This window comes from Bactrocera neohumeralis, chromosome 2, assembly GCF_024586455.1.
Source record: "Bactrocera neohumeralis isolate Rockhampton chromosome 2, APGP_CSIRO_Bneo_wtdbg2-racon-allhic-juicebox.fasta_v2, whole genome shotgun sequence".
In the NCBI taxonomy this organism is placed as follows: Eukaryota; Metazoa; Arthropoda; class Insecta; order Diptera; family Tephritidae; genus Bactrocera; species Bactrocera neohumeralis.
Window position 1 is genome coordinate 91,751,880 of NC_065919.1, and position 11,880 is coordinate 91,763,759.

The 11,880-nt window shown below is 38.7% G+C and overlaps 1 protein-coding gene across 5 annotated transcripts in view; it reads right to left on the bottom strand.

The window, feature by feature from the left end:
- Positions 1–11,880, bottom strand: part of LOC126752419 (octopamine receptor beta-1R) — a 46,149-nt gene that overhangs the window by 24,941 nt on the left and 9,328 nt on the right. For all 5 annotated transcript variants that reach the window (XM_050463220.1, XM_050463212.1, XM_050463201.1 and 2 more), the window contains one exon: positions 662–1,755. In XM_050463220.1, the coding sequence (XP_050319177.1) occupies positions 662–1,353 (692 nt within the window). In that variant the 5' untranslated portion in view covers positions 1,354–1,755. The remainder of the gene's footprint in view (positions 1–661; positions 1,756–11,880) is intronic.

Below are 11,880 nucleotides of genomic sequence, written 5' to 3' on the forward strand. Positions count from 1 at the left end.
CTATATTTTATCACTGCATTAAGCATGAACACTAGTCAACATTTTAGTAAAGTAATAATCGTAATCGTTAAGGAAAACATGAGCGCGGCTTTCATGGCGTATACGCAACTAAATTACTCCCGCAGAGAACAGCATCTGTTGCTTGGCTACATAGTTATATATTATGAATTATAAATTGTGCCCCACAGAAGAAGAGAAGAGGCCAAGGGCAGTGTACTCGAGTATGTAAAGTGTATTTTTCACAAGTAATCTTAATGAACAACTGAATGCGAAGTTTGGATGAATTTTAGATCTCCCCATTAAATCTGGTAACATAATTAATGGCTTAATTTCTTTCTTCAAACAACTATAGAGTTTCGATATTTTCGCTGATCGTTATGAAAAAATCAATATCAGCAATATCTGGGTACACATTGGGCGATAATATATATTAGAAAACGCTCATTTTCTGTCAGGAAAAAGCTTATCTATGAGATTATTATGAATTTTATTTAGGTTTTTCTTAGTCCATACCCACAATATTTTTACTGATACTTCATCTGAACCTCAAATGTGAGTCCATCATTAAGACTTAAGGAGTTAATAGAGGAACACTTCCACTCAACCTACTCCCTTGGCCGATGCTCTTTCACTTTTACACAATTTAAGAATATATACTCACCGCAATTTCCGATGCCGCATAACGGACACAATCACGAGCACGTTGCCGAGTATGGCTGCGAGTATAATGAGTATAATAACGCAACATTTGAATATGACAAATGCCAAGTGTGTCGACCATTCGGGTGTTGAAGCAGACGCAGCCGTCGACGTCGCCGTCACGGCGGACGCTAACGAGTCGTTGAATGCTTTCGCCGCCGCGGTCGCGGCAGCTGCCACCGCTGATTTTATAGGAACTAAATTGCCGCCACCATTTGCACTCCCAAGGCCGGCCCGACTGTCTGTGCCCTTACCGCCGCCACTGCCATTGCCGTCTTCATCATTAAGCAACACGCTCGCCATGAAACCCAAATACATCGGCTGATCGCCCTGCAAGGGTGGCGTAGATGTTACAACAACAACAGGTGCAGTTATACCAATGTGCTTTTCCAAAGTAATTGCGGCTTTTGTGGCCGTCGCTTCACCAGAATCCGCACCGGCGATAATTCTTAAGTGCTCGTCGTTCGTGTTGCTGGCCGCCGCCGCCGCTGCTGCCACACCAGCCACATTCCCTGAGAAGGCCACAAACAGAACGAGCATGGCGACGGCGAGCAGAACTACAGTTTTTGTGTTCGTCACAGCCATCACCGTTATTGTGCTCGCAGTTATTTGCGCAAAGTTGTTGGCACTTGTTGTGGCTAATGATTGTGGCATTGCGTCTGTTGGCGTTGATTGTATTGGTCGTTGGCGCTCGCCTCAGTTAGTCTTGATGTTTGTTGCTTTTGTTACTGTTGGCATTAACAGCATTGACGGCATACGGCGCGCATTGTGTGCGTAATTTAAATAGTGATTGCGCGAAACCTTACGTCCATGTGCTTTGAAACCGAACGGGATTAGTAAGCGGCAGCAAAGGCGGCCTTCTGATATACCAATGCATGGTTGCGCTATTTGAAGACACCGCTACGTTGGTGGTTTCTGAGGCAACAATACAAATTGCTCTCTAACTGCGCTGAAGCTTTTTGACTTATGACATTATTATTGTTGTTGTTGTCTTTTTTTAGTCACTACAATTTCTAAGTTATATTAACGGTGGTCGATATCCCATTTGAAGCGGTCCTGAAAATAAAATAGATACCTTTAATACACTTATTATGTGTGTGGCTGTGTGGGTGTGTGAGCGAATGAAAACGATACCCCATTTAAAGCGCCCCTGTCTACACACATTATCTGGCTTAAATTCCCGGGCACGTACAAAGTCATTACTCGTGCCTAAACAAAGAAGGCCTTAACGAAATGTCCGTATCCTGGATGTAATTGGAAAATGTATTTTTAGCCTCAAAATAGAACGGAACCTCAAATATTACTTTATCCTCTCATCTCATCTGCGCATGCTGTGGCATTAATATAATGGGAACACCAGCTGAAGAACAGTGCAACAACCAACATATGAGTCGATCTAATTTGTGATAAAATTGAAATCTGTGTGCAAGTTGCAGCGAAGGTGACAATTGAACCCGTGTAAAGCAAGATTTACAAACAAATTTAAAATTCGGCGAAGCTTGAATATAACAACTTTTCAACGGAGTAAAAACAAATTTGCGTAAAAGAAAACAATACTGGAGCAAAATCAGACCCACACCCACCATTAATATGATACATCAAAATAGTTAAAATGAAAAGTAATTAATATTAAAAGAAGCACTTTGCAAGATAAAGTTTAAACTGTTCGCAGATCTTTGCACTGCTTTTTGAACAGACAAAACCCGCAAAACCACCCCGCACATCAACAAAGGCATCATTTTCCAAACGATATTTGCTTTGCAATTTCATTCCATTTGCCGTATTGGCAATGCAGAAATCATTCCGCCGTTCATTCGACAATTATGCGCATAGGCACAGATATTTGCGCGAGCCGAATGATTTTCAACTTCTGCAAAGCCTGACATGCCTCTACTTCACTTGAGCATAAGCTAAGAAGTGGGTCCCCCATGAAAACATCCTTCATTATGCAAATGTAATCATGCAAATACGTAGGTATGCAAATAAGTAGGATAAGCGCTCATATTTCAAACCCTGCCTTCGGAAATTAATAAAACATATCTCTAGTTTTCTACGAGAATTTCATTTATTCATACCCACTACGACACTACGTGTGTTTTTATATATATATTTATGTGTCGAAGTGTAAGACATGCTTCCTGCTCTTTGTGAATCGTCGACAGATAAGTGAAAGCGCCGACAAATTGACGGAGAGGCGATACACAAGTGTTGCATACTTATAGGAGCAAACATCTATATACATATTTATCTACTTGCTTTTCATCCAAATATGGCAACAAATTTTTTGATGTTTTATAGCTTCGACATTCTAGTTTTTAAAGCACACTTCGGTTGATTGCCATGTTTATTTAAATTTGAATAAATTCTGTTCAAATCCATAAGCGCACGTGAACAATATTTGAACTTACAGGTAAAGTGGCGGTTGAAGTTCAATAACTAATAACTTGTGGGGCCTCCTTTATCATTTAATAATTAATGCTTTAATGCGTTCAGAGTTCATCAATGGTTTTTGGTGTTCCTCTTTGAGCAAGAAATGCGAGGCTATAAATAGGTGAATCCTCTTCTTTTCGGCGAACTTTAAATGGTATTGATGCATACTCTAGCGCTTAAAGACGATAATAAAACTATGTTAGCCTCCACTGCGTTTTTAGCTGCATAAGTCGTGATAAGATGCCGTAAAGTCTTTACTGTTTCAGGAGTTAGCATTTTAGGCCTGCCCATCTTTTTGGATGATGTGTTAACAATGCCTTGACAATTACAAGTCCGAACATACGGCTTTTCACAAAATAAAATTCAGATTTTTTGTCGTGTCAGAAAATTGAGCAGATTTGCTAAATTTCCAATTTCTCGATACTCCGATCGAATCATTGAACCAGCGCACTTGACATTGTGCAATGGAGATGCCAATAGCCAGTACGATTTTTGCTCGCACTCTTCCAAACAACCCGCCCTTATTTACTATGTAGTCAGAAACTAGCTCCCGACTAGTTGTGCCTACAAAATACTGTGAATGGAATAGGAACTCAAAGGGTATCATTTGCACTTCTGTGGTAATGGCCAATTGGAGTAAGTGGACAAACTTATTGACTCTTTTTAAAGCACAGACAAGCTCTCGATTAAGAGTTTTTTCTGCCTTGTCATTTATTAAAAAGGATAAATACTATTTACTATTGAAATTTTCCGATTTATAAACGGAGTTTAGGCTAGCGAAGAGCATCTGCTCCTTTAGGCTAGCAAAACTTTATCCATAAATAGAAGAAAGACGAATCGCAGTAATTATTACTGTCGCCCAAAGAAAAGCTGATTATACCCCTCGCAGTCGATTTCAAATTGTACACCAAAAACTTCACGCTCACGCTCTCACAAGTAAAATGTCAAATAATTCGATTAAACTGCTCTCATAAATAACTTGTTCCGCCAAATTTCGTGCACCGTATCTTCAAACACAAATGGAAATTCCGACATTAAGGAATTGAATTTGCGTTAACTGGCTAATATTTACCGAAAAATGACAAATGGATGAGGGCAGACAACAAATGGCGAATGTCAAGTAAGCGGAGGCCAAAACAGCGTTCCAGCGCAGGCGGATTGGTAATGCCTTGCTTAACTGAACTGCGCGCCAAAACAGACACCGAATTGAATGTTCAGAACGAAAATGGGTCAACAGTTTAAGCATATGTGTAAATGTGCGTGTTCGAACCACTGTATATGTAGAACAGTATATATCGCAATGCAAAGCCTGATAGTTAGTATAACAAATGACCTTGCAACAATAGATCGAAGCGGGATGAACAACTGTGCAGACGTCTTTCTGTAACAGCAGGAGAGCAGTATTCGCATGCGAATATTGAGGAACTGATGGGGCGCCAAGTAAGTATAACTTCCAGTATGATATGCTCCCACCGCTCGTCTGTTTGTTTGGCTACTAAAAAAGTAATAATTCATTTAAACTCACTGACAAAGAGAAGAAGCCCTGCGAGGATTATTCATTTCGAACGATGTCTGCGGCTAACCGCGTAAATAAGTGCCTCCAATAAAATATTCGCTAGGCATGGCGTCTTTTACAGCTACCACACACTGCGAATTTGTGGATGCAAGACTCAAATATAGCATGAAATGCGACGAAGTAGCCGCGAGCGTTGGTCTGTCTATGTCTGTTTTATATCAAATGCTATTTAAATAATATTTATGTACAAAGCATATAAATGTAGGTACATATATCTCGCATTATTCCAACACAATACGGCGAGGTGCTTATCAAACTCTCATAATATAGTACATAATAAGTTGTAACCATTAAGGCTGATGTACGCATGCGAATTTAAATTTGGGTTTGGTTCCACTATGTAGGGTAACTGTATTTGAAAGTGAAAGCAAATATATAATTACAGACGTTGTGCTTTGTTTTTTTTAGCAATTGAAGTAGACAGACGGCCAGAAGCAGGAGGATTGCTCCAAATACCATCGAATTTTGTACCCAAAACTTGGTTCGCGTTTAAACGTCGCCGTAATGTGGCGCAGTAAGCTTGCTAAGCGTGAAAGAAGTGAACGGAAATTGTGCTGATTGGCAAAAACGGGGTTTATATTCATGTTCAACGTACCTGAAAAAAGATTCAAAATCTTCGGTTGGGCGAACAAGGTCACTGCGAACGCTAACCATATTTATATGTAGTAAGGAAAAGTTTTTTCGTCTTTAAAATACAATGTACATCCACTCATTTAAATGAAGATTGAGAGAGTAAACTCTCGAAATTTTAACCCACGAAAAGTGGAATGCTTTCTATGAACTTAACCCGCCATAGGTATGATGGTATGGATATAGCATTCAAGGCCCGCGAAGTCAATTATTTACCAGAATTCAATATTTTTACATAACTTTGAAATCTTTCTGGATCTAAAATGATTCCCGATTGAATAATTGTAAGTTTGATGATGGTTTGTTATGCCATAAATTTATTTTTTATTACATTTTCTCTTGTTTTTATTTAAGTTTGACGGGAAATAGCATATTTGCTCCTCTAGCTGTTCACAGTCGGCATAAAGCGGAATTAAGAAAGCGATTGTTACTTGGTCATGCAGGAAATGCTGTAAGTCTACGGCATTGTTTGCCCACATATTTTCTTTTCAAAGTAAGAAATTTTAATCCTTAGACTTAACGTAATCCGATTTAAGTAAAAATATGTCTTTTAAAATCTTTAAACAAAACACACATATATAATATATCGGTTATTCAAATATTTCCTTTTTTCTATTAAAAAAGAGCTAAACTAATAACAATTATCCATACAAATAAAAAAATTATATATTAAACGAAAACGATATTTAATTTATTAAAAACATTGCGTGTTATAAATTGTTTATTTGACTTATTAACAACTTAGTTTATTTGGTTTAAGCAATCCTTAAATCGTTTCTGTAATGCTTTAAATACAAACGAAAAATGTGGCTTCCTAAAATTCCTGCTACAGTAGAGAAGATGACCTCAGAGTCACAGGAATTATTTGTGCGCCAGAGCGGCTTTCGTCTGTTTTCGCTTTTTTTCTTTCTAAAGGGAAAGCAGCGTCTTATTCTTTTGTGTCAGAAACGTTGAAATATTTCCAGCCCAGTTTGTCAAAGCGAGCTCCTTCCTGGCCATAAATAACTTTCTAAAATGGGCAGCATCCCTCATAGCTAACGGCATTTTAGTCCATAATATGCTCATCAAATGTTAAAAATTTGTATATGGGTGTGTACTATATGTACATACATACATTCTCTCCGCATTTGCAACAGAATGTGTTTGTCGGCAATTTCACAGACAACATCAGGCTATGAATAGTCTATTGTTGAGAAATTAATCAGTGAAGCATTTTCCACTCACATTCAATATTCTGGTAAGTAAACTAAAAATACACACAAATATATAACATATAAAATGTAGATATAGTATTGTGGCAAGGCTCATTTAAAAAGGAGATTGTCTCATTAATATCAACTCGTCTATAATCTAGCTTATACTTGCATTTTCTATAATAGTTTGGATGTCAACTCATGACTGGCACATATGTACATATGTACTTATCTGTTGAATAACCGGTTTGATGACAAGTGGTCACACTGAAATCATACAAATGTATAATATTGTTGTGATCATTTATGTCCAAGGAACAACTTGTCTTCGGCAATTAACGAAGATAACGTCCCACACTTTGCTGCTGTAAGATTCTTACTGAGGGAGAACTCATGCGACGCAAGAGATAGCCTTTGCTATATATTAGAAATAGCATTAAAGGTTTATCAATTTATTTCAGATGTTAGCTATCACATTTCCAATCAGCCTGAGTCTTGGAATAGAATTAAGGATCATACCGATGCTGACTAACTTGCCTAACATTTTTCTTCTGTGTTCAAATTGCAGACTTTTCACAGCATTCTGCTCGTGGCTGATTAGTTCAGATATGGATCTTTGAGATAGCCGGTCATTAATGCAGCTCACCTAGAATGTTTTTCAGGGATATTACATAGTAGTTATCATGGTACTAATAGCTGACCCAGTAAACACGTATGTGTCCGTTATGCTAAAAACATTTTTACTATTTTAATATATAATCAAAAATTTCCTATTTCTATTGCTAGTATTATTACAATAATTAAATTCATCTAGCTGCTTTTGAATAACGCTGGAGGAAGCTGTGCCCACATAGCAAGCGAACGATTTTGTTGTATTAACCAGTTCGTCAATAATAATCCACCTCATGGCTGGTGCCATTACCTTGAAGCTAATGAACTGGGCACGTAGTTAAACGAAGCAGAAAATTGCTGTCTAATGATACGAGTATCCAGCCACGCTCTTTACATACAGCCAAAGTTCGAAAACTAGCGAGGCATGAGGCAACTAAGCAATAAGTCTGTAAGTTTATTGGACTGCCACATACGAAGGTAAATAACCACTTTATATTAAATGGAGACCAAGGCATATGAAAAATTTGATACCATATTGATAAGATACAAAAACTCGCTGCGAAAATACAACAATTCAGCCTTCAAGACCTTGACTAACTGTGGTAGAAACTAAAAGCATTTCGTATATGTACTTTAATATCTCTTTTGCCACCAAAACAACTTTATTTCAGCAATTCACACGTGGCGATTAATAACGTCGCCATAACCGAAAAGGCATGCCTAACATCACGGGGTTGGTCATTATCCTTAAATCATTGTCAAAAAGTAAACAACCACACCACCACACACTTTCGTTACCACGCGCATACATGTACATATGTGCTCAAATACATATGTATGTATATTAAAGTTATGAAATATTTTCTTCTTCTTCATCTTAATGTCAAAAGAAAATTGCCGAAAGTAGCAGCAAGCAAATGTTTGCTAATAACTAACGATTAAATAAACTTTCGCCTCGCAATTTGCATAAAATCACGTTTCTCGGCTTTCATAGTTGCACCGTTGCTAAATTGTTTGCCAACACGCTCGCCAATCACGGCAGCAGAAAAAAAATATTAAAGCAGCCGTACTTCCTCCAGCAGCGCAAAGTTAGCTTCAAATAATCGTAAGATCAGGTGAGGAAAATAATAATCTTTATGGAGGAAGTCGAACGGTTAACGGTTAAGTTACTTTCTTCCCTTCACAAACTTTCTTCGCTCTTTTAATGGCTTTTTAATATTGTAAATTGCTTAGAAAATAGCTCTTTCTTCTTCAACACTCATCATTATTAGCACTTCGAAAACTCAACTCAAAAAAAGACAGGTTCATCACATTACAGTTATTCTCATGATTTCAGTATTATTTCGATATGAGACGGGTCGATTTCGCGCCTTATACAAAATCTGCTATTTTGAGAATATATGAGACTCAAAAGGTTTGAGAGAATATGTTAAGGAATAAGATTATAAGGTATACATAGCGTAACTACAATATATAGAATCTAGTGACAAGCCGGAACCATTGATTAATGCAAACAAGTGATCGCTTTGAAGTTTAAAATACTCCAATAAAGGTGACCTTGTGTCCAATATGGCAGACAATCAAGATATGACGACAGTGAACTTATTCTGCTTTGTTCGCATTTCCTTTATTTTACCTTTCTTAAGTTGTTACGTGTTTCAATGCAGATACTTATCTTGCTCGGAAACTGGTGCACATACTTGTTTACTCTCGGCGTTCTTACCTTCGATTCGATTATTTGAGAAATTATGAATAGTAAATAGGACACCACGTATTCAAGCATCCAAGCGAAAAGTAAATATTTATCACATTCACTCACGACCTTGGCTGCACAATCAACTGAAGCAATGCCTTGGTCGTCGTTAAATCGTCTCAAATCCTTTCATGTGCACAAAAATTCCACATTACAATTTCGGATATGCATGTACTAACTCGTACTATCAAAATTTTCCTTTCTTTTGTTTGGTTTATGAGTATTCTACGTACATTCTTATGCCGAAATATCTTTTTTCGTCCTGGTTATGATGTGCTGGACACACTTAGACGCTCTGGCACTGCGGAAAACTGCTCTTGTGTGTATAAGTGAACTTATGTAAGCATGCACCCGAAACTAAAGCATCAAAAGTTGTTCAGAAATAACTGTTATGTGGGTGAATGAGTGTTCTTCAATAAAATCATGAGAATGTGATCGAAACTCAATTTCCTTATCTTACAAACTGACCTAGACAAGTATATTTCTGACGAAATGCTGACAATTCATAGCTCATGTACAACTAGTTGTTGCGGTTCATAGAGTAGTTTATAACTAATTGAGTTGCACCAGGGTTGTTCTGTGAATACGAGTGTAAGTGAGAGCTTAGACATTTTGTCTATTATTCGCTTTCATAAACGGCTTTATCGTATGTGTGTTTTGAACATTCATTGGCTTAGCTACCGCTGTGATAATGGTAAAAGTTAGAATTTCATTTTCTATTGCAAAAAATTAGGACTGCCAAAACAACAAGGGGTCCACTTGTACAATAGGCCAATTGCAGTAAATGCACTCTTAAAAATGGCATTCAGTCCCCGCTTTTAATTATAATTATCACTGTTATTACGTTATTATTCAATAAGAATATGTGTCTTTTATACAAATAATTGAGTGGGCTTCATCTACCACAGGAGGAATCCAACCTGATACAACCTATTAATAGCTGCCCAATCCTATCCTAGAAACTTTCTATATCAGACTTTTGGAGGTTAATAACCGTTGTCTGCTTCAGAAATTTGAGAAGGTTAATGAGCATTGCCGCAATTTGTTTAATAGAATATTTTAGGCGAACAATGTTGCATTTGAACAGTTTTGTTTCATTTAAAACTCAATGACGTAACTGTAATTTTTTGTAGCATTTTTTATATAATTTACAGGGTTTGTCGGGAAAGTAATAGGACTAAGTCGTTTTAATTTGCCAGCGCGAATTCCAAGCATTGAAGGCGTCACGGAACGAATTCTCCGGAATAGTCTTGAAAAGCCGAGGGGCATGCTTCTTTGATCAACTCTATCGTCTCAAAATGCTTGCTTTTCATCGGCCTTTTCAGGCAAGGAAACAAAAAAGTCCTGGTGGGCCACATCTGGGCCGTAGGGTGGCTGCAGAAGCTTTGTGATGCCGGCCTTGCTTAGGTAGTTGTTCACAAAAAAGGCGGTGTGAGCCAAGGCGTTGTCGTGATGCAAGTGCTCCGTCATAATGTCATGAGCTACAGATTTTGATAAATTTAACATCTGGGTAATTAAACGTATACTTAGTCGACGATCTGAGTTCAAAACCTTGCGCACAGGAGTCACATTGTCGGTGTTTATCGAAGTCGCAGGTCTTCCATCACGGTCTTCATCAGCGTTCTCCTCCCGGCCCTCCAAAAAGACCTGGTACCACAGAAACACACCACTTCTTGCTAAAACAACATCAGGTTAAGCCTGCTGGATCATATCAAACGTCTCTGTCGCAGATTTTCCGAGGTTCACAGAGAATTTAATCGTGTACCTCTGCTCTAACGAACACTGCATTTTCGGCTTCCACTACTCACAGAAAGTCGAGCGAGAATGTTTGTTATGACTCTCCAGCTGCTCGGAGACAACTGACCAGCCACTCGTTCGTTAACTAGGAACGCCCTCTACCGAATACAGTCGGTGCACACACGCTCCGAAGTACAGTAACGGCGCAAGAAAATCACTTTTATTACTTTCCGGACAAACCTTCTATTTGCAAACGATCGTCCTTCCATTTCTTTACTGGAAAATATACACGTTACGTATACGTGGAGGTGGTCCCAAAAGATTATTGTAGTAAGTATAGTATAATTAATGTTTTCCATTTCTGACCCAAAAATATTAAGTATAATAATTCCATAATATTCCTTATGTACTGAAGTTAAATACTCAGAAATCCTTAAACCCTTAAACACTTGTACACAACTACTGAATGGAGGTAAGCGCTTACAATACGTGGTATGACAATTAAGTAATGAGACTAATTCTATAAAAGCCGTATATTTGAAAATTATTCTACAACTCTGCCATCCCACTCAAAGTAGTCCCCTTGGGCAGCTATACAGCGATTCCAGCGCGTTTTCCATGCTTCGTAACACTTCTGGAACGCTTCGACTGGGATGTCCGCGAGTACCCTCGTCACGGCCGCCTGGATATCCGTAATCCACTCAAAATGGGTTCCTTTGACCACCGTTTGTTTTAGGAAACAAAAAAAGTCACGGGGTGACATGTCGGGCGAATAAGGCGGCTGTTGCAACACGGCGATCCCTTTAGAGGCAAACTACTGGGACACGCTGAGGGCGGTGTGGCACGGCGCGTTGTTGTGATGAAGGATCCAGTTACGAGCGTTGTCTGGGCGCACCCTGTTGACTCGCTTTCGCAATCTTTCGGTTCATACTCAGTACCGAGGCCAACATTCGAACTGTTAAACGCCGATCTTCACGGATTAATGCGTGAACACGCTGCGCATTCGCGTCAGTCCGCGCCTCGACTGGTCTCCCACTCCGCGCCTCGTCTCCACGCTTTCACGTCCCTCCTTAAACTCTTTGTGCCATCGAAACACCTGGGCTCGACTAAGAGCACTATCACCATACACTCTTACCATTTTAGCGTACGTTTCCGAAGCGTTTTCGCCCAATCGTACACATCCATGAATTTCCTACACATACTACAAGAATTTATAGCCTTTAACTTGTGTTCGGAAGTGGAAATAAATA